The 22,381-nt window shown below is 44.6% G+C and overlaps 3 protein-coding genes across 9 annotated transcripts; all 3 read right to left on the bottom strand.

Moving 5' to 3' along the window:
- Positions 1-300: 300 nt before the first annotated feature.
- On the bottom strand, positions 301-4,644 carry LOC6589723 (D-3-phosphoglycerate dehydrogenase). The gene is made up of 6 exons (XM_002015096.2): positions 4,474-4,644; positions 4,273-4,323; positions 1,739-1,893; positions 1,068-1,287; positions 869-1,001; positions 301-804 (listed from the first exon to the last, which is right to left on the bottom strand). Exons 1-6 carry the CDS (start codon positions 4,555-4,557, stop codon positions 449-451), a joined length of 999 nt encoding a protein of 332 aa, XP_002015132.1. The 5' UTR covers positions 4,558-4,644; the 3' UTR covers positions 301-448.
- An 891-nt stretch (positions 4,645-5,535) lies between these two features.
- On the bottom strand, positions 5,536-9,153 carry LOC113565835 (protein TonB-like). Its single transcript, XM_026989145.1, has one exon. It carries the CDS (start codon positions 9,076-9,078, stop codon positions 8,560-8,562), a length of 519 nt encoding a protein of 172 aa, XP_026844946.1. The 5' UTR covers positions 9,079-9,153; the 3' UTR covers positions 5,536-8,559.
- Positions 9,095-22,227, bottom strand: LOC6604572 (voltage-dependent L-type calcium channel subunit beta-2). Of its 7 annotated transcripts, XM_026989139.1 has the most exons (10): positions 22,199-22,227; positions 21,745-22,121; positions 15,869-15,985; positions 15,580-15,801; positions 15,411-15,507; positions 12,330-12,817; positions 12,097-12,264; positions 11,920-12,034; positions 11,187-11,459; positions 9,095-9,599 (listed from the first exon to the last, which is right to left on the bottom strand). In XM_026989139.1, exons 2-10 carry the CDS (start codon positions 21,817-21,819, stop codon positions 9,163-9,165), a joined length of 1,992 nt encoding a protein of 663 aa, XP_026844940.1. In that variant the 5' UTR covers positions 21,820-22,121; positions 22,199-22,227; the 3' UTR covers positions 9,095-9,162. The 7 variants fall into 7 exon arrangements, 6 of the variants coding, with proteins under 6 accessions (XP_026844940.1, XP_026844939.1, XP_026844941.1 ...); XM_026989138.1 differs by having other exon boundaries at positions 21,745-22,216; XR_003408824.1 differs by lacking the exon at positions 11,187-11,459 and adding an exon at positions 10,316-10,459 and having other exon boundaries at positions 9,538-9,599; positions 21,745-22,216.
- Positions 22,228-22,381: the final 154 nt, after the last annotated feature.

The following is a 22,381-nucleotide window of genomic DNA, read 5'->3' as shown; positions in this document are numbered from 1 at the left end:
TTGGCGAAGGAAGCTTTTGATACCCTTGCAGATCGTTGGTTGGCGAAGAGCTTTAAACTGAGTTACAGCCGGACTTGGAAGAGAGAGAGAGAGAGAGAGAGTTTGAGCTTGAATACTGGCAAAGGCTTCACTCATTCTTCCTTAGCTTTCTTTAAGAATCAAGACAGCGAGCTTGAGCTTTCTTGCTGTTTGAGAAAAAGACTGCCAAAAAGAATGAGCCTTGCTTCTGGCTCTCCTTCTTATGCTTGACTTACGAGGCCGTCTCTCTCTCTCTTTGTCTGCTTAAAGTACAATCTTCTGTTTGCGGTGAAATAACAGTTCTGCTATGTTTATTCCTGTTTTGTATTTACAATGAGTGCTGCCAATCCTCTTCATAAAACTGGCAAGAGAACGTTGTAATGTTCTGAGAATGCATTAATTCGAATTTCTCCTTGGGGCCGTCCGGGCTCTACTGATAATGGGCGAGGGCCTCCTTGTTGATAACGCCCGCGGTGCTCGTGTACTTCGGGGATGTGCCATTGAGGGCGATGAACTGCTCTGCCACCTCGACGGCAACACGCACTTGCGCCTCCGCTGTGCTGGCTCCCAAATGGGGCGTGGCCACCACCTTCGGGTGACTGATGAGGGCCTTGGTGACCGCAGACTTGGGCGGCTCCTCGGGATACACGTCGAAGGCGGCCCCGGCCACTTGGCCACTCTCAAGGGCGTCGATGATGGCCTGCTCATCTATGATGCCGCCCCGAGCCACGTTCACGACCTTGACGCCCTTCTTGCACTTGGCCAGAGTCTCCGTGGAGATGAGATCTGTGAAACAGAAGGAAAGGGACATCGATAAATACATATTTCAGGACACCCGTTGATTACTCACTTCTGGTGGCCGGAATCAGAGGCGTGTGCACCGTTATATAGTCGGCTAGTGGCCAGATCTCCTCCAGGGAGAGCTTCTGAATCCCCACAGCCTTGGCCTCAGCCTCCGTGGTGATGGGATCGTAGCCAATTATCTACAAAAACATTCCACCTTCAATTAGTATTGTGTCCAAGGCAAAATGGAACTTGTTGAAACCCACCTTCATGCCCCACGTCTTCATGCGGATGGCCACCTCGCGTCCGATGCGGCCCAGGCCCAGGACGGCCAGGGTCTTGCCGTAGAGCTCCGTGCCGCTGTAGAGCTTCCTGTCCCAGCGACCCTCCTTCATACTCTGCCCGGCGGGGACGACGGGTCTGGCCAGGGCACCAATTAGGATGCACGTCAGCTCACAGGCAGAAATAGAATTGCCACCCGGAGTGCTGAAAGCGACGGAGTTTAGTTAAACATTCCCTAAATGCCGTGACAGACGACAGTCGCGGAGCGGGGGGTGGGGGCGCGGGCGTTTGTTGTGACTAGACAGCATTATGCAAATGCCCTTCCAAATAGAAGAAAAAAAAAAAGAAACCAAGAGGCAAAAAAATATGGCAAATTTTCGCGCTTTGCTCCGTATCCTTGGCAATGCGCTGTGGCTTGTGACATCGCAGACCCCATTGCCCCCACTCCCCGCGACACTCGGGGTCCCTTAATTATGCGTGTCAAACGGCGGCAATTGACCCACCCGGGTCGCGGTCTGGGTGGAGGCTGCAATACGATAGCGACGGCCAATCCGCCGATTGAAAATGCGCATAATTTTGGGCTATCGACAAGCTCCATCGCCCCATCCTCCATCCCCCCCCCAGGGCTTGCACTAACGGCTTAAGGAGCACTTACTTAAGGACAACGACATTATGCGCTGTCGCTGCAGGCACATCGATGTTGTCCACCCCGGCCCCGGCACGGCCCACAACCTTCAGACTGCCGGCTCCGGCGGCCAGAACTTCCGCGGTTATTTTCGTATCCGAGCGAACGATGGCTGCGTCGTATTTCTGAGAAAAATGCGAGAAACTTAAGAATTAGAGTAGACATAAATATTTATGATAGTACATTCGATTTTTCCGCTCGTTTTTCAAGTACCCCATAGGGTATCAAATGGGATGTTTTATCTGGCCCTACAGTTTGCTCTGTGCCTCGATTCTGAGAAAATGCTTTCAATGTTGAGGCAACATCGTCTGATCGGCAGTCGGCTTGATAAGGCCGATTCGATTAGGCCCGCAAAAAGCGGCGATATTGGTGTCTAGCATCGTGATCTTTGATGTGAATGCCCACATATTCCTAATCAAAGTGTTGATAGAGTTCAGGCGTAGGAAACACTTTAATACCGTGTACTTTTAGTGTACTTCGGGCTGCTACCAGCTACTAGATGGGTCGATGGGTCTTTCGCCCCTATAATCAATTCTGGCGAACGATTTGTATGTCCAACCTGATCAAATATAGTTCCCCATCTTTCACAGCCCTCATGACTATATAGAACATATATTCATTAATGTAGAGGAAAGCCACTGAAGAATATTCGTGTTTAGAATAGGCGATCCAACCACATCTGATTTAAGAATTTATCTCCAAATGTATATCGTATTTATCTACCAAAATAAATTTATTGTTTAATTTATTCTCTTTAAAACTTTAATGCTTGAAATTTGTATATTGATTTAACCCGAAAAAATACGCAAACCCATGAATGATTTCACAGTACTATTCCCACATTCAATTGGTTGAAATTTGCGAGTAAAATAATTGTTTTCGACATATGTATTCTTTTTTGTGAAAATGCATATCTCGTTAAAATTTCAAGCCTGACTGAATATATTGTGTTAGAGCAAAAAACGCAAAGCCAATAAAATATACATGGAAAATTCTGCATTGGTTTTGGCAAAAAGTTGAGTAATGGAATGTTTGCCCCTATAAATCCTTTGAGTTAAAAAATCTGAATTATAATTTTAAATGCAGCTCATGATTTTTGAACAAATCTCTTTCTTTTTTTTATTATAATTTTAAATGCAGCTCATGATTTTTGAATTAATTTCTGGATCACTAATCAGTGAATAAAACCACAGGCGAAGTACTTTTTTTTTGTACCAATTTCGAAACATTAACATTAAAGAACTAACGAGTAAACGAGTAGAACTTTAAGTGAGTGTAATTCGACTATTAGTAGATGCTTTTTTAAGGCATAACTTTTTTAATAAAACGTTTATATTTGTTTTTCATTGCGCAAACTGTTTGATGAAAGTTCAAGACCGTGAAACTAAATCCAATTACTCGTATTTGGAGAGCACTACAATATGTGTATTCAAGTATCAAGAGCTTCGAATACATCCGCAGCAGCAAAAAGTGTGTGTACTTTGAGATAATCGCTCTGCCAACAGCTGATAACAAATAAAATGTAAAATCGTGCGAGTAATTTGTAATTTGTACCCTTCCAGGGGGTACGTCCAAGTACATACATACATAATATTTACGAGTCGAAAACACTATTATCAGTCGGCTGTGACGAACGAGCCTCCTTAGCAACACAGGTTGTTGTGGGAACATTTTATTTATTTGAAGAGACACTCAATTCGCTACGGGGTTGCATCAGACAATATTTGATTGTGATTTGATCTCTCCCATCAGAGGAGCACTTTCCTCCACAAGGGTATCTTGAACATGGCCATTAAAAACTCGCATCTTCGCTAAGCCTCATGTTGCAGAATACATATGTATCTATGCGCACGAGTACTTATGTTGCTTTGAGGTAATGCATAACATTGCATGCTGCAAATGCATGTGTCCCTAAGCCGCAGTTAAATTACTCAAGAGGGTTTCACTTACATAAAGTTATTCCATTCGCAGGTACAGTGGGCCAAGAAAGTGTTTCGACAAGGGTACTCGATTGGGTTTGTGCACTCTCTTGAGGGGTTTAACATTTTTTGGTTCATAGGTTGTAAGATTTGTTGAATTGATGGACAAGACTTCATATATGGGTTCGTTTTTATGGAGGAAGATACATTTCTCCAACATTGTAGATAGCTTTGGTGACATTGTAGAGGATTTTTGGAAAGTTACAGGTTCTCGAGAACAAATGTTTGTGGAAAAACTATGTCCAACTTAGAAACCATCAGTTTTAAAAGTTAAAATTGTATTGTTTAGAGCTGACACCTGGTAATTCTTAGTCTAAATTTGCTTGCCCAAAACCAGAAAAATATCTAAAAAGCATTTAGAACTCATTTCACTCCCTTTTCTCGTATTTGTAGTAACAACAAAATAAATCCATCACTTAATGAAATTTACATATTCAAATCCCAAGTGTACAAACACTTTCTGAACACACTGTATGCCCATGCATATGCATGTGTGTGGATGGCAATCCTTTGGCAACAACTCACCTTAACTTCCTGGCACAGCTCGTCCACTGGGAGTTTCAGCTTGTATGTGACCTTGTCGAAGAGAAATGCGTAAACAACTTTGATTAAATTGTGCAATCAATCAAGTGCAATTTTTTTCCCCCTGATTGTCTCTGTTCAGGCACTCATACAATCACACCATCAGACATGCGAATACATGTGCACATTCCATGGAAAACTTACATTTATTCCATGCTCTTGGAGCAGCTCCACACACGACTTGTCCACTGCATCGCAGACCAAAACGTTCTTGATTTTTAGCGGCATATTAAACTTTGCCAAAAAAGAGCTGGAACGGTCAATTGTCTTGTTTGAATGAGAGATATATGTAGTACACCTTCCGCAACACGCGATCTGCTCGAGGGGCGAAACGATTTTTAAATGACTTCCAGCGCGAGAGCAGACGGCCATCGAACCTGACTCTGGCCGCTCCGAATGCACTGCGGTCGGCGGCGGCTGATAGCTGGAACGATCGGTGAGAAGAGAGCATTGCACGCCCGCTGACGACTCTCTTTGAAGAAGCTCGCTCTCAGCTCGCCCACACTCATGCCAGCTCTGTGTGTGTGTGGGCTTTCGAAGCGGGAATTCGTTTTGGCGTGCAAAACAACACTTAACCCATGGGGGGACACCGTCACAACACGAGAACCGAGAACTTTTTCAATAAAAAGCACAATATTCCTTAAAGTCCAGTTTTGAAAGATTATACAGCGCCGCTCAACTGAATAGGTTCAACAATTTTCAAAAGTCAAACCGCTATATCTTTTTAACCAACTTGCCGATTTATATGAAATATTTTTTTTTTTGTATAGATTAATTCGTTGTTAATATAGCAAGAAATTTAGTTGTTTCCAGGACACGTTTTTAAAGACTGTTTATTAATTTTTTCAAAACTATCACAAAATAGCCTATTTATTTTATATATATATAAACATACATATATATTTAGAGAATTTTAAAAAGAAAAATTAAATCGTTTCAGATATATTCTCTTCAAAAATATTTCTATATATTTTTTTGTACACTCCTGATTGGGTATTATCCACAATATTCCCATCGTTGAACAGCATTTCGAAAAGAGTACGCGTCCAGAACTATTCCAAGATGTAAACCCAAAAAAAAAATCCTCGAAGCATATCCCATTTATTCTTGTAAACACCAAATAATCGAGGAAAGTGACTTACTTTTTAATTTTTCGTTAAAAAACCCCTCCCCATTGACAAGACACTCCTCTCATGGTTTCAATATTTTTATTGTATTTGCTTTTATTTGCAATTTAGCTTTCATTTAACTACGTATTTTCCAAAAACATATTCCGAACAACAATTGAATGAGGTAAACGAAAACAAAACCAACAAAAACCGAGGCCCGAACTGTCGATCTTTCGTGCTGGAAACTTACAGGGTATTCCATATACCATATGCCATGGGTAGTACAATAAATAAACTAAATAATTCGATAACAAATTTGAAATATCATAAACTATTTACATACAACTTTTGGAAATTGTTGATTTGTTTTAGTTACTGTTTGTTTTTTTTCTTTACAATATGTATAGTTTTTGTATGTATAAAATATGTTATATAAATTTTGGATTCGATTTGGATTGATATTCGTGTGTGTCTGAGTGTGTGTGTGTGTGTGTGGGGGGGACTGGAGTGGGGGCTTCGCTTGGTTAATCATAATATTTTGTTGGTTTTCTAAGAATTATTGAATAGGGAAATCTCAGGCGTGCTCTCTAGTCAAACTTTTCTCTCCCTTCCCTCGTTTAAACTTGTTTTCCAGTTTTAATTTAAATTGAAATTTCTCCTTTTTTTAAGCTAAAAAAATATGGTTTTTGCTTTTGATTAAAGTGGCTTGAAAAGTAGAGAAGTTATTACAGCTAAATAGAATTTATATAGGCATATTTTTCAGTATTTTTTTTCGCTATACAATTTTGCGTGTGTGTGTGGGTTTTGTTTTATTAACTGGAAATAAGATTCGATTATTACAAAAAAAATTGCTCTATATTATAAGCAAACCGGTTGTTGTTTTTGTTTTTTGTTTTGTTTTTTTCATAACGCAGCGATCCTTGGAACTTTGTTTTGCCGATCGATCAGACAGAGGAATTTACATATACAATATATATAATATTAGTGGAATATCTGTATTATCCCGTAAGCTATGTTTCCGAAGATTTTCTTTTGTGCGGGAGCCGCCTCCCCTCTCCTCCCTTGAGATCAGACAAAGTCTCAGCATCAAAGTTCGCTTCGCAGATGTCACTGAACATTATCTGGTACAATTTGTTATAGTTTTCTTTTATAGTTTTATATTTTTTATTTTTCTGGTTTGCTTCGCTTACAAAATGCCGGCTGATCCTCTGTATCTGTTTATCCGTTTAAATTTTGTTAATTATAGTTTGGAACATACGGTACACCTCCATATATGTATGTATGTCCATGTATGGGGGCGTGTATCTCTTTATATGTATGTATATTAGATGTATGTATATTTATATTGAAATACCAGTTCTGTGAATTATGTGCAATATTTTCTTAAGTACACGTGGAGTCGACCTGGCCGAGGAGGATCGTGTCTAGGCTTTTGTCCTCAACATTATGCTAATATTAAAAAGTAATATTTCATATTTCATTGATTTAAGTTTAGCTAATACATAGATCAATTTTGTTTGCCACTTTATACAAGAAGTGCTTGCGTATCGTAGGTTAATCTTTACTTTGCTGCCATCCCCAGTGCCTACCCCTAACGATCCATCCCCCCAACTCCCAACTCTCAACTGGCGGCGGCACTGTTCTCCAGGAAACACTTGGCTCTGATCTTGCTCTTCAAGTCTTGTTCCCATTTTTATCTGCCGCGTAGCTCTCCAAAAAATTTACTTATATCACCTTTTGTGTGTAGTCTCTTACATATAAAAAAGTACTAGATTCTTGCCTTGTTCTTCGCTCCCCTTGTCCTTTGGCCCCTCCCCTTTGGGGGTCCTGGACTTTGGGTTGGGTTCTGGGGCAGTGGCGATCGATTTGAATGCAGTGCTTGGCGCTAGGTCCACGAAATTTTGCTTGGTGGTTGGAATTGTAAAAGGAGTGCTCGTTCGGAATGGGCCAGATCAACGTTTACTTCAACATTTACATATATACTCGTAACACCTACAATACTTGAACAATAATTTTGACGCATACGACTTTAGCGTGTGGAGATGATATGGAAGTGATGGAACTGATGGATGGGCAGGGCAGGGCAGGGCAGGGGAAGTCTGTGAGTGGTGTGTCCTGATGGTTTGATGGTTTTTTAAGGCACTGGTAGTTTAAATCGCTATACCTCTAAGTGGGCTCTGGAATCGATCCCAGTCAGGGCTCGTTCGCTTGCAATCGGTGCGAACTGTGCGTACATTGGCAGGTGTGTGGCATGATATGGTGTGGTGCGGTGTGGCAAGGTAACTAGATCGAAGATATTGCTATAGCTTATAGTGGGCATCAAAACTAGCTGGGAGTACGGGGCCCAAGGCCCAAGGCCCCCTGCCCACTCGCCCGACAGCCTTGAGAGGCCCCGTACTCTCGAGAAGCCCGTACAGGAAGTACATCTATCCGATAGTTAAAGGCTAGTATTGTAGCATTACTAAGGTAGCGGAAGAAGTAGAGGAAGAAATACCAATTTTGGATAGAGGACTGGGGGATAAGACATCGATTTGATACTATCGAAGAGATTTCAATCGGTTTTAAGTCTAACTGAGGGTCAGTGCGTGTCAGTGTCGGTTGTGTGTCGGGTGTGTGTGTGTGTGTGGCTTGACTTAGATTAATACACGTTCACTAAATTATTAAAGCTGACACTTATTCATGTACTTAGTCAATCGATTGCATAACGAATACGAGACGCGAACCCCCTCCCCCCCAAATGGATCAACAAATGCTGCAGGATGATGCTCCTTCCTCGCTCCTCGCTCCTCGCTCCTCCTGGCTAGGACCTTAGACCTAGGACCATTTAATTTAAATAAAATCTGATTACACTTAGCTATAGCATTTAAGACACATAAGGCCCCACTTGGCATTGGGCTTCTTTACTTTCTTTTCACTTTCACTTAACACTCTTTACTCGTTTGTGGCTCCCGGCTAACGAATCGATCTTCGAATGGAACATTTACAGGTGTTTTTTGTCGTGTGTGTGTGTGGGTGTGTGTTTTGGCACTGCTTCCTCTGGCGGGCTCCCAAATCTGTGCTGTGCTGTGCTGCAAAAAAAGCTTAAGGGGTGACGTGACGACTCGAGCGCGCTGAAATCTCTTCAATAGAACCGATCCGAGCCGAGGATATCCTCCTCGTCCTCCTCCAAGATGATCTTGTTGCGGATGGCATGCGTGACAGCCTCGACATTGCTCAGGGATGGAACGGGTCGGAAGGGGTCCCCCCTCGCCGCTCGCGGCGGATGGGCAAAGGAGGTCTCCTGGACTGGGTGGCGGTGGTATTCGGATGATGGGCCCGTGTAGGAGTGGGTGTGCCTGAGGCTGTGCGGCCGGGCCTGGGGATAGGACTGGGGCTGGTGTCGCAGCGGATAGAGCTCGCGGCGCGACCTCGGCTGACTGAAGGAGGTGGTGTGGGCGAGGGAGGAGGCGGAGGAGGAGGACAGCCACTGGCCGCTGGAGTGCGGTTGCGGGTGCAGGGGATTGCCGGTGTGGGTCAGAGGTGGAATGAACGGTCTCATGGGCACTTGTGACAACGGCAGTGGCTTGGGCTTGGGTCTGGGCTGTGGTAGTGGCTGTTGTAGTGGTAGTGGTAGTGGCTGTGGCTGTGGCTTGTGTATCATGTCTAGATCAAAACTATTGTCGCGTGCTTCCTTTAAACCTGGCGCTCTCGAATCGATCTGATCCCACCCCTATATCCACGATTCCTACATGGCATTCAGCATTCTCCTACTACTCCCACCACCTCTGTGCGGACTGTATTCATCGCGATCGACAACGGTGGCGCCGCGCGGCAGGTCGCGCGGATCGTCGATCCTCGTCGATGGCCCGTAGCGGGAGCTGGTCATCCGGATCTGCGGCTCCTCCCGCTCGAACTCCTGGTCGTCCATCAGCCGCCCGCCCCGCGACAGGTGGCCGTGGTGGGAGGCCCCGCTCGGGCCGCTCCGCATCGCCGGATACTCGAAGTTTCGCTCGTCCAGCAGCTCGTCGCTGTTCAGATCGTAGTGCATGAGGTCTCGCTCTCGCCGCTCGTAGCGCTCCCGTTCGCGGTCCCGCTCATAGCCGCCGGCTCCGACGCCACCGCCCCGCTCCTGGTGGCGTCCCGCCGTCGTCTGGCGCCGGCTGTGGTGGTACGAGCCTCCTCCTGCAAAATGTTCAACGCAGACAAGGATTAGAGGGATTCCTCAAGGCCGGAAGGGTATCAGTGTAACGAAAAATCAAAAACATAACCAAAACTAAAGCATTCAAACGTTTCAATAGGCGGCGGGAGGGGGGCCACAAGAGGCCTAGGCCATTAGCTTTTGGGCCTCCAAGAGTGCGATTTTGCTAGGGGGCTACTAGGGCGGGATGGCTAAATATTACCCATATTTTGATGGTCTTTCTATAATTTGACTAAAAACTTTCAAGAGTTGGTTTCAGACCTGGGCTAGGGTCTTGTTTGGGAAGGAAACGAAACATAGGAAAAGATAAAACAGTTCTGATTGGTCTACAGATCCATAAAGGAGTCCGGGAGGAGTTCCTTTGAGGGTAAACTTCTACTAATCCAAGCCTTAAGAGCTTCTTTCGGTATAAGGTGTACAATACTCGAATGTTTACCTCAAAGTCTAAGAAAATCATTCTATAGTTACGTTAGGATCTTAACGTTAATCTCAATATGTTAGGGGTAGATACATGGATGGGGAATACGAGTGGGTACCCGTATATCAATGTACATGTGGGGAATCTAAGACCAACAAAGGACTCGCCATCGGTTAGGCTTGGTAGGGATCGGTGGGTGGATGGACGGTGGGGTGTTGGGGTACTGGGGATCAACATTAAACTAAACAAATGAAAACATCTCGGGGTTGCGGCGGTACTCACTAAACCAGATCTAAACAACGATTGCAACTTGGATTGGATGATTTGAATACCGAAAACGTGGGGAGTACAGAAATCAGGGGAGATTACACTGGGGGTAACGAGTGGTGGTGACCTGTGCTTAGAGGCGCACAGTGCCCGGAGTAACTAAAAAACGAGTACAAATTACAATTAAGATCGTTCATGGAGTGGCTCGATATCGATGGATGTCGGATGCTTTAGAGAAGCGCCAGCGGGGGGCGGTTTTAGTATCTAGATCTAGGGCGTGCGTCTTTGGGGGTTAGTCGGTTAGAATAGAACTCGAACTCGGCAAAGTGAAAGTCTTAGAGGGCTAGGGTTAGTGGGCGGTGGGTTCGAAAGGGTTGTTGGAACCTCTGGGAAGTAGTTCAGAGTCGCTCAGAGAGTTGTACTTGTAGAGATCGTCGGTGATGGTCGTTCGGTGGGTGCATATTCCATTTGAATTTCGATTTGTCTTTTGATTTGTACTGTTGATGGTTGCAATAGTGTTGGTTGGTCTTGGTAATTGTTTCTGTATTTTATAGCATTGTTGTAAAGGGACCGGGTATGTCACGTGCTGTGAAGGCTGTAAAGTGTCACGGCACAAAAGAATCAAAATAAACAAAAAGAGTTGAGGATTCAGTAAGTAGTCTTCGATGTATGATGTACTAAATGCTATATGCTATATGCTATATGCTATATACTTGATACGAGTATGTACAAAAGCTCTGTAGATATATGCCATGATCTGGGGGGGCGGTGGGGGATCTATTTACGGGTTTCTATTCAGAGAGATCTCCAAGTGTTGGCCTTACGATAACGGGTACTTATTACGTAACGAAATGATAAGGGGAAAACAGTATAAACGGAAATTTACCTTGGTCCCAATCGAACTCTCTATCCCAATCTCTTTCTCGCTCTCTCTCCCACTCGCGCGCCCGCTCCCGCTCCCACTCCAAGTCCCTCTCCCTGTCCTTCGAGCTGCGATCCCGGTTGAACTCCCTGTCCCAGTAGTCGCGGTCCCGCTCCCTTTCCCGCTCCCGATCGCGTTCCCTCTCCCTGCTGTCGCGCTCCCGACTGCCCTCGCGCTCCCCGCTCGACAGGCCCCCCATGCGGGGGTCCTGCTCGTCGACGAACTCCTCGCCGTCTACTGCTCAGCCGCGTGGCGAGTAGAGAGGGAGAGCCAGAACGAGAATCGATTGGTTATCGGTACAGTCATGGGAATTTGAATTTGAGAAAGACAAATTTTAGAATTGTATTTGTATAATTGTGTGGAGTATGTTGAAAAGCAAATGAAAACGGTTGTATTACTGCTGATCTGAATCGGCTATATATATACGTATATCGGTATATACATATATATACAATACATATATGTAGATGTGTGTGCAATGGTACCGATCTTCGAACGGTTTTCCGGGCCGGTGGGTGTGGTTGGGGTGAGAGACAATGTGTGATTCTTGGATTCTGATTTTCTTCTCATTTTTCGTTTAAAATTTTCACAGCTTTCACAGGCTTGGGGTGGCAGGGGGGGTTGGGGGAGGCACGCGTATGAGTATGGCAATGCGACCGTAGAATGAGCCCGAGCTCTGGGCCGGCTGTGGCTTTACCTGGCGGTGTCGGTCCGAGGCGTGCCGCATCCGCCAAGGGGGAGGCCTCCTGCGGCAGGGGTCTGGCTATCGGCGGCACTGCACGAATATCGGGATGTGTGGCCTTCCAGTAGGTCTGCAGGGGATCGAAAATCGATTAGTTATCGATGGATCGATAGGTATCCAACGGGTAAATACCTCCAAGTACTCGGCTATGTGCTCGCAGGCATCTTCCAGCTGGTTCTCGTCTAGAATCACATCGAACATTTCCGGTGGACATTGGGATAGCTTCTCGGCGGCAACCATTTGAACGGAGAGGTTTTTCGCCTGCGATTTGCCGCGTGATTTGATCAAACGCTGTAAAACCTATCGAAGAAAAAGGGATATCGATTAGGCTTAAACGAATACTGGCTATGGGAAACCTTACTCACCTTACTACTACTAATCTTTAAGTACACTACTGTTGGCGCTAATGAAGTTTTTGCTAATTGTGACGGATGATTGATTGTATCACAATCGAGTACGACTAACTGGAGCGAGCGGGCCAGCTCGAAGATGCGCTCGATCTCCTCCTGCACCTTGCCGAGATTGTCGGACCGACTGCTCGACCGCTCCATGATGGCCCGCTTCGATGGATTGTTCAGGATGGAGCGCTTCGCCAGGGAAATGTCGGCCATCACGCGCGTGATGATGATGCGGCCCTCGAAGCGGTGCTTGAGGAAGTCGAAGAGCGCCTTCTGCATCATGTCGGTCACCTCGTAGCCCTTAAGGCTCGGACCCACCAGGACGACGGGTCGCATCGATGGCACCACATCGTACGGGCTGGCCGTCTCCTGCTTCTTGAAGAACGGCTTGCGCTTCTCCTTGTTCGGTGCCGTGGCCAGCGGTGTCTTCCCGTGACGTCCCGGTCCCATGGAATCTGATTCGTCACCTGATCGTTAGTATCATGATCATGGCAAACAGGGCGGACGAGAAGAGATAATGGCAACGAATGAGCGAGCTTGTGATTGTCTATGAGAGCCAGTACGATCGATCAGTACGAATTGCTAGGCCAATTAACATCTCCATCATCATCATCAATAAATACAAGTACTTTTTGCTGTGTGTTTAGTATATACAATTTTTCGGCTTGTTATCAGAGCAATTTCCTCTGGTGTCGAGTGAGTGTCTGTGGCTGTGTCGGTGGGTGGATCTTTGTGCCAGGGCTTTGTGTCTGATTTGATTGGGGTTTTGGAATTTGAATTTGAATTTGAATTGTCTGGGAACCGTTCTACGCACCGTTCAATGCTGTGGTAATGTCAACTCGAGGGTGAGGTTTCATCCTAAAATATATGGCATGTATATCTTAAGGCTACACGGTTATGAAGTGCTCTATCTTTTCTCTAAGTCTATCTATAGTTTGGCAACGTTTCTAGAGTTACAGGTTCTATTCGTTACATTTTTGTTTCGGTTGATGTTCGATCTGGGGTTTACATAAAGCGCGGGACTGATACAAGAAGGTCTACAGTGGGTTTCAAGGATATATGACACTTGATTCCAAGACAAACATTTAAAACGATTTGGTTAAACTTTGTATAAAATGGTGGATGGTGTAGGGTTTAACGAGTCGACTCAATGGGTGACTTAATCAAGTCGACAATTTGTAGTTTTTTAGAGGTTTTATTAAAGGGAGGGTAACGATTATAAGATGCTGGCTAGAGGGCTCCTGATGGGCTGCCTATGATCAGCTGTTTCAGCTGCCAGTCACGTGTAAACGTGGAATGACTCAACTCCTTCGGGGTTCATACAAGAAAGAAGAAGACTGGCAGGCTAATTAGAGACTGTTTGATCCATTAGATTGGCAATTGAAGGCAGGTATTGGCGAGGTAGTACCTATGGAATTAGTAGGGAAAATAATCCTCAGATTTCTGCTATCAAATATACGAGTAGCAAAGCCATTAGGTACATTTTCCCCTTGTAGATTTGTCTACATTCGAGTCGAATCATTGGGGGTCTTCAAGTCGACAAGTTGTACTCTTTTAGAGGGTTTATTTAAGGTGTGATATCGGCTATAAGATGCTGGTTAGAGTGCTCCTGATTGGCTACAGTTAGCCCAGGCTATGATCAGCTGTTTCAGTTGCCAGTCACGTGTAAACGTTGAATGATGCAACTGCTTCGAGCTTCATTTAAGAAAGGAAGAGAATGGCAAGCTAGTTTTGCATTTATCGCAGTCTATGATCAGCTGTTTTCTATCAACTGAAAGCTCAATTTCCAGTCACGTGTAAAAGTGCTTCATTCATTCAGGAAAGAGTATGGCAAGCTAGTTATAGGCGAGGTAGTACCTATGGATCTATGGGAAACTAATCTACAGATATAGCAAAGTCTACATTCCCTTTCTCCGTATTTTTGTTGGTTCCTGCCCCTGTTTTATAGTCCTGAAACTCACTGTACCTAGCGTGGCGGGGTGTCTAGCAAGAGTTTCTGCGTTTGAGATGATTTGCTGAATATCTGATGAGAGACAAAGACAAACCTGTTTTTTTCTTGCGTGGTGTTGTACTGTAGGGATCTTTGGTCGCGTTGTAGTTGGTGTTTTAATAATCGTGGTTAGTTGGTTGTTTCAGTGTTGGACAAGAGAGAGTTAAGTGCATTTAATAGTGTTCTGTTTGGCTATGGCTAATGCTAGAGAAAAACCACAAGCAGTCCATGAAACAAGGAGCATTTACAAAAAGGGGTGGAGGGGTGGAGGGGGGGCAACAAACGGGGGGTAACGTGTTTCGGGTGTGGCCGCTACGGATTGAAAGCTGACTTGGGAGTGTGTGTGTGTGGGGAGAAGACTCCTTCGGTTGGTGGCATGCGGGTTCTAGGACACACCATTGGGGGGTTGGGGCGGGGGGTAGTGGGGGTCGATTTAGAAGCGGATTATGCCGGTGAACTCAATAAGCATACAAATTGCAATTGCTTTTTATGAATGTCGCATGATATAACGGATGAAACGCAAAAATTACGAAATTACGGGAATTTAGCATGGAGCATTTTTTTTGGTTTCGGATTCGTTTCGCTTCAAAATGAAAATCATAAACAGTTTTCCCAATCACAATGGACATTGGATCATCGTTAGATAGTTGGTCGGTCTCTGCATCCCTCAGCTGGACCTATTCAGATGCAGTACTATAAAGTACAGATAGATACAAGATAGATAGATAGATAGATGGAGAGAGAGAGAGAGGGAGAGAGAGCTAGGGGAAGAAGTTCGGCAGAGAGAACTTTTCTAGACGGAAATATCGTTTTAAGGGGGAAGAAGAAGAAGAAGAAGACGACGACGACGATGACGACGACGTAGTAGACGACGACGACGAGATACAAAAGATAAAAATTACATAGAAGACGAAGGCGGAAATAAATAAGATTTAGATTTAGATTTAGATTGAAATTGAAATTAATTCGATTCACAAATAGATACGAAATTAAACCTCGCCCAAAAAGAAATCAGGAGAATGAAATGTGTGTCATACCAGGTGTGGGGGGTGTGCTACCTCGTGATGGCTCCGCACCTGCTTGGCCTCCACCGGCGCCCAGATTGCCGCTCGACGAGCCCTTTGTGCCATACAGTCTTGAGGGTCTGGTTTGGTTCTGCGAAAGGAATCGATTTAATGATCAGTGATTGGTGATCAGTGATCAGTGATCAATGATTTGGGGACCCACCTGCATACGAATGTTGTCTAGCTTAGCGGGGCTGGGTATGAAGCCCACATCACTGCCTTCTCGGACCAGCCGGCCGATCCACCAGTTATTGTCATACTTCTCTTTGATGTGCAGGAACTCCCTGATCTCGAATGAAACGGCGCCACCCTGCACGGGCGAATCGTCGTCGATAGCGCCATCGTATGCTACGTTGGTTCGCACAGCGAACGCCACTGGTTTGCTCTGTTTTTCAAGAAGATAGAGGATCATAAGATGGTTTCCTTTGCAGGATCCACTGGAGAGTACTCACCCTCGCTTTATCCAACTGGCTTAAGGCCTGACGTTCCTTTTCTCGCCGAAGCGATTCCTTTTCCTCGTCTAGCGACAGATCGGATGACGGTTGTGAGTAGTTCGAGTCGGCAGAACCCTGCAAAGATCAAAAGCAATCCGGTTGAGAACTGTTGGAAAATTCATACGAACAGCCATCTGGAAACCCAAACAAATTCCATTGGCTCTATGCCAGCAAAGAGGGGGCCAAGGAATGCATTTTTATGCTTTTTTTTGAGTGGGAGAAAAGCAACAGTTTGTATTTAGATACAGCCGGGAATGCCTTTATTGAATGGTATAAATAATTGAATTTAAGAGACAAATTTAGGTTGAATGAATTGAGTACCATAATTATAATTGATTGGGTCATATTAATTTTTAATGAATATTTGTGGGGTATTTGTCATAGGTAATGGCTTGAATGGAGGAGCATATTTGTAGGGCACACAAAGAGTGGAGAAGAGTATTTTTAGGAAGTCTAAAATAAGTTTTAAAACAAAAAACTTCTGTCATAAATTTTCGATAACTTTCGGGAACTTTTAGAGAGACTTCCCTTGGATTATCGTGCAGTACTCGGACCCCTGACAGGCTCAATATCAGTTACTTACAAAATATGTAATTTCATTATACGAAAGGGAACACACGAGTATAGTATATATGTACATAGGTACTACCTATTAAGTATGCACTATTTATACAAAATTGACCTAAACATGTATGCCGATATGGAGGAATTTATGGAGGAACTTTCTCCACCTGGCTCTACTAGTCTTATGGACTGTTCGTTACCTTCTTACATACTATCGTAAAGCTGTAAACATATGTACACACGTTCTTCCCCAGTTCATGACTCCACATCCGTTAGTTGTTGACTTTTTACAATTTATTGCCCCATTCTACTAGAAAACTCTCCGACCACTCAGTATTCAGACAGACTTAGGTCTTCACTTTCGCAAACAAATTTCCGACTTACTTTGAAAACAGAAGAATTAGTGCTTCCGTTTTACGCAAAACGGAAAATTTTTCCATATGCAAAAACCCAAAATAAAAATTACACGACTTTTTATGCACCAGAACGAATTTTAGTTGCAAAAAGGATAAAAATAGATGACGTATTGATGAATTAACGTCCAATTTGGAATAATTAACAGAGGAACTTAGCTTGTGCCTCATTTATTAAAATTTTTTTAAGCCAATTGAGCTTGTGCCTTCTTTATAAATATAGTTTTCTCAAACCAACCTCAAATTTTGCTTTGAAATAAATGGTCAGGGCAACAACACTTTGCGTTTTCGAGCAAACAGCTGACGCAGTACCAGCCGGTTATCGATACATCGGGTGTTACGCATAATAAAGGATGAGTTGGGCGCTTAACAGCACTAAATTGAGCGTTTAACAGGGAATGTGATAAGGAAATATATCGATGAGGGAAAGCTGCGAAAGCGAGAGAACCTAAAAACGCAAAACGGAACGATTTGGCTGTGAAAACCGAAGCAGTACTCAAATATTTCGTATAGGAAGCAGAGATGGATGTTAAATGCTTAACTTTAGAGAGAAAAGTCCCTGATTTTGGAATCGCTTGCTCTTAGAAATCACGAAAGAACTTTGATTGGCTTTACTGTGACGATTTCTACCCAGTAAAAGTTATTCAAAAGTTGTGTTTTTGCACCTGTGTGAAGAGCTTGTTGTATCCACTCTGGTAAGACGTGTATCCAAGGCCAAATCGAGACTCTCGATGTTGGCCACCCTGAACGGAGGGAGCATCCGAGGATGATGCGCGCTGCACCATGGGCCTGTCAGCCCTGTAGTCTTCTTCGAATGAAGATATCTTGATGATATTGTCGGCGACAGGGTGCGTAAGCGACAGCGTTCCCTCTCACTCTCCCGGTCCCCAGCGAATGCCACAGCTGGCAAATGGCCGCAGATGTTCCGATGATAATGATGATTCCGATTCCGATTCCAATTCCGATTGCAATGTTGATGGATGGCAGACACTGGCGGCGGCAATGATTAGGTAGGTATTCCAAGGCGACTCCCGTATCGAGCTCCGACTGGCAAAATGTCAGAGCCTCGACTTCGAGTTGTAAATATATATGTGTGTATATTCTAGCAAAAGGTATAATTCCACTTATTGTTTCACAGTTTCGTTTGGCAATGATGGATTGATTAACTAACAGATCAGATCGGATCCGATCCGGACAACGACACTTGTACAAAAACACCGACAACGTCACCGACACAGACAGAGAGAGAGAGGAAGAGAGAGGGAGAGTGGGAGGCGAGTGGGAGATGCCTGAATCTTTTGGTGGAAAGGAATTCCTTTTTGGGCTGCTGCTGTTTTCCCCTTTGTTTTGGAGCGTCTGGCAGGCAAATTGATTCCGTATCGATGCTTTTCGCTTTTCCCTTTTTCGCTTTTCGCCTTTCTCTGCCCGTTTAAAAATAGGAATTTATGTCAGTCGAATCGCGGCTCTCTGCTCTGCTCTGCTTTGCTCTGCTCTGCTCACATCACATCACTTTTTCTAGTATATGCACAAAACGGACTGGAAAACGCGGGCGGGCGGGAGCGGGCGGAAGCGGGCGGGTGGTGCCAGGGGTTACTTGCTGGAGAGGTCGCGAAAAATGCTTTTGGTTAAACGCGTGGCCGTGTGTTTTCCGATTCCCTGCGATTCCCCGGATCTTTATCACTTGGTTCCCTTTTGTCCGTTTTTTTTTTGGCCAATTCCAATTCCAAGTCCCAACAGTCCAACATTCACATCCGTTTATCTTGATTCGTTATTCGATTCGCCCTCGACATTCACTCGATACTACTCCGCACGCAAACTGAATCGTTTCTGTATGTGGAAAACGGTTTTTCCGCCACGGGAATTGCCTTTCGTGTAGAGTTTTCTCTCTTTCGCTCTCTTCCAGTGCGTAAATGTGCCTCTTCCACGCCATGTAAACAAAATGCTTTTCAAGAGCACCCGCCGCCGCCGTTTGGTGCCACTGTGCGCTGGGAGTTGGGTTATTTCCAGCAACAAAATCGTGGCCTGTCTGTCATCGCTGGTCATCGTTTGGCCTGTCGCCGTGTCAGGTCGGGAAAATCAATAGCACCCGCATTTCGGGCGGCACATCCGACCACGGGGGAGTGGAGTCCACCTGTTGGCAGCCCCCATTCGGGCCGCGGGCATCGAACCACCAAAAGGGTTACAGCTGTTGGACACAGTTATATCCGTATGTAGGTACAGTTGTACGGGTATGTATGTAGAACATCCTCTAAAAGCGATAAGTGGCACGCAGGCACGGGATTTTAATGAATGTGGAACTGGCAGGAGAGCCATGGATATTAAGGCAAAAAAAGGTTTGGAACAGACTTTGAAAATAATGATACAAATCGGAGACATGAATAATCCTGTTCTGATACTTTTCGTTTAAGAAATTGTCCAAAATATTTCTGGACATGGATATGCTATGACTGCGCCATCAAGTGGCCCGATTGATACCAAGCCGAGGCCTGTTAGGCGCGGATCTCAGGCAATAGGACAGCCAACCGACCGAGGGGTGCTGCTGCATGGCGCGATTAGCCGAAATAGTGCAAGAAATTGATGAAAATTAGCAAATTTTAAAGAAAATATATTCTTTTATTGGATACAATTTTTTAACGTTTGAGATTCGCGTTGGACAATCTCTTTAAACATCAGTAAACTCAAAAATTACTGCTTTACCAGCACTTAAGTCCGGCACTGTACGTGTTTTGGTTTTTGACTTGAAAATATGAATAATAAATATTGAAAATTAAACTAAATACACATACAACAAATTCCTTCTTTGCCATAATAATATATTGAATATTATAGAACTATTCCACCTATCAAGAGCGAATTTTACATAGCTCAAGAATGTTAATGTTTTCTAGTATTTTAAGTTAATTTATGTACTTTAAAAGTTACGATTTTTTGTGTGTATCTATATATCTATCAATCTCCATATCTATATCCATCTATATCTGCTTCAGTTTAAACAGAGAACCCAGACAATGCTTAAACAGACTTAATTTACTCCAATTCAAATTTCTCTTTCAGCTCAATTCCTTCCATTCCGCGCACCACTGTGCCCGTGTAACGTAAACATTCCGCTTTCCATTTCCACACGCCAAATGACAGGAAGAGAGAGAGGGAGAGCGCAAACGATTACTTCCAGACGAGCGGAGAGCGAGAGAGCGAGTTTGACAGGCGAGAGGAGCGGGAGAGAGGACGCCTGCGCAGTGGCAATTCTCCACAGAGGCACTGGACATGCGCGGACTTTTGCTGTTGGCGGAGCACTCTTTCGCTGATTCTCTACCTTTTCGGCGGGGCATCAGGCCTGCAGAGAAGGTCGGGGGTCGTGTGTGAACGCCCCCCACCCCACTCGCGGTTCCCCATGGAATTTTTTTTTGGGCGATGCGTGTGCTCGGGTCGATTCTTTGTTTACCTTTTACTGATTGCCCAAAAGAGCTCCAGCGAACGAGTGCCCAAAACTACTAATGAACTTTGGTTGCCATCGATACCCTACCCGCACCCCCACCCCACCTCCCCTTTGGCATTCCTTGCGGGTGGGGGTCAACGTTCCGCGCTGCGCTTCCAGTGCAATTATATTATCGCTCGGCCCCAGCAAATATATTCATGGTCAGCAAATTTACTTCCCCGTGACTGTCGTTGACCGCGGCACCTGACCGCCCCCTCCCCCCATTGTGACCCCCCCTTGACGACAGCTTTTCAAGGTGGGTCAGGGCTTTGGATTTGCAATTTATATAGTGAGGGCTTGGAGCATGGATTCCCTACAATACCAGTGGAGTAGAGTCTTTGGAGCACCATTTATCGCATTTACCAGCATCATAGATTCATTGATCTTTTTTATAGATTTTTTTAGAATTTTCTTCGAGCCAGGAATGACTAAAACATCTCTTAGAACGTAGAAGAAGCCTCAGTGGAGAACCCAGAAGGGGCTTAGGAAGGAGGTACCATAGATCCTACGTAGAACAATTTGAAATAATAATTTTAACAGCTTTGAGCAGCGCAGTATTTACAGAGCCATAATTTTCCCAAGACAATTAATCATCGCTTAATCTCCCAGAAATTAAATAGTTCTGATTATAATCCATTTACCATTGATTTATGATCGTAATCCTAATCCTCCCCTTAAATAAAATCGAGGGAAAACCCAGAGATCCGAAGAATTGTTTACAAGTGCCAGAAAAGTATCAACATTACGGATAAACGCGACCCGTGCCGGGGCAGGAGTATTCCGGCGATGAGTAAGAGGGTGCGATGAGATCTACATATCTATAACTACACATATATACAGTGCGAGACAAAAATTTAAGACAGTAATAATAATAAATTCGAAGAATTAAAGGATTTATGGGCGTTTTTAGAGCACTGAGGGGCTATATATTTAATAAACTATTTTGATTTATACCAAAAGCAGCCCCAACCAAATATTAGCCAGAAAAAGCCCCAAAAAGTTCGAAAAACAATCCAAAGAATTTCTAGAAAATATATTAATCCTTAATCCCCACTTGGCCTTGCCCTTAAATACCTGCGATTTAAAGCTAAATATAAGAATATTTCCCTAAATTTGTACACCTTCTTACCAGTGGTGAAACGCACTGTATGCACTGTCTCCTCTGTTGGCCCGTATTTATACACATGTCTGAATAAATCGCCGTGAACAGCGAAAAGCTGGGCGAGCGGTGAGCGAGCGATCGAGTGGATAAAAATATACAAAATTCCGCCCGGGCCCGGGGGCAGGGCCGAGCCATAGACAAAGACAGGGACAGCGATAGAGGGGGGGTGTTAATAGGTTTTTCGCCCATCAACAACCTGATCTTCAATTCATTAGCTTACCCGACGGTTTTTGTTGTTCCGAAAGGGCTTGTAGGACTTGGCCTTGCTTTTGGCCCCCAGATGAAGTTTCTTCATGGCTAAGAAAACACAATCACTAGCGGTTAATAATCAGAAACGGGACGCCGAGTGGGTCACTTTGTCCGCGAAATAAATTATGCAATCATTTTTGGAAACGCTCGCAATATAAACAAACACTCAGGCGTTATGGCCAAGTGCCTTAATGGCAATCGTTAAATGCCCAAGAGACACACACACACACACAGGCACATGTGGCAAGAATTGGGTCATGCTGTGGCCCGAGCCAGAGCCGGACACATGACAGCGATTGAGGAGCACTTGCCACACCATCCACACCGCCCGAGTAATGGCCACAAATGCTGGAAATGTGCACAGAATATCGTAATCAATGGCTGTGGGTTTATAGAAGATATATATATATATATATAGGACCCACTGCTCGATATATAGACCAGTTCAGAGCGGACCGAACCGAACGAGACCGAGACCGACCACAGAGAAGACAACAATTTCGACTGACAATATTTTTTTGGCACCCGCACCACCGCATCCATTGACAAAACCCCAGCGAGAGGCAGAGAGCGGAGAGCCCAGCAATTGAGAAAATTTCACAATAAAC

This window comes from Drosophila persimilis, unplaced genomic scaffold, assembly GCF_003286085.1.
Source record: "Drosophila persimilis strain 14011-0111.01,24,50 unplaced genomic scaffold, DperRS2 tig00000191-arrow-pilon, whole genome shotgun sequence".
Taxonomy (NCBI): Eukaryota; Metazoa; Arthropoda; class Insecta; order Diptera; family Drosophilidae; genus Drosophila; species Drosophila persimilis.
Note: the sequence above shows the minus strand (reverse complement) of the source record. Positions and strands in the feature narration are given on the sequence as shown.

Coding starts and splice junctions, on each gene's coding strand:
- LOC6589723 (XM_002015096.2), bottom strand. CDS start 4,557: ATGCCGCTAAAAATCAAGAACGTTTTGGTCTGCGATGCAGTGGACAAG. Junction 1,894..4,272: donor AGCTGTGCCAGGAAGTTAAG/GTGAGTTGTTGC, acceptor CATTTTTCTCAG/AAATACGACGCAGCCATCGT. Junction 1,002..1,067: donor TGAAGACGTGGGGCATGAAG/GTGGGTTTCAAC, acceptor ATGTTTTTGTAG/ATAATTGGCTACGATCCCAT.
- LOC113565835 (XM_026989145.1), bottom strand. CDS start 9,078: ATGATACACAAGCCACAGCCACAGCCACTACCACTACCACTACAACAG.
- LOC6604572 (XM_026989139.1), bottom strand. CDS start 21,819: ATGAAGAAACTTCATCTGGGGGCCAAAAGCAAGGCCAAGTCCTACAAG. Junction 15,508..15,579: donor TAGACAACATTCGTATGCAG/GTGGGTCCCCAA, acceptor TTCCTTTCGCAG/AACCAAACCAGACCCTCAAG. Junction 11,460..11,919: donor CCTCGGACCGACACCGCCAG/GTAAAGCCACAG, acceptor GCGGCTGAGCAG/TAGACGGCGAGGAGTTCGTC.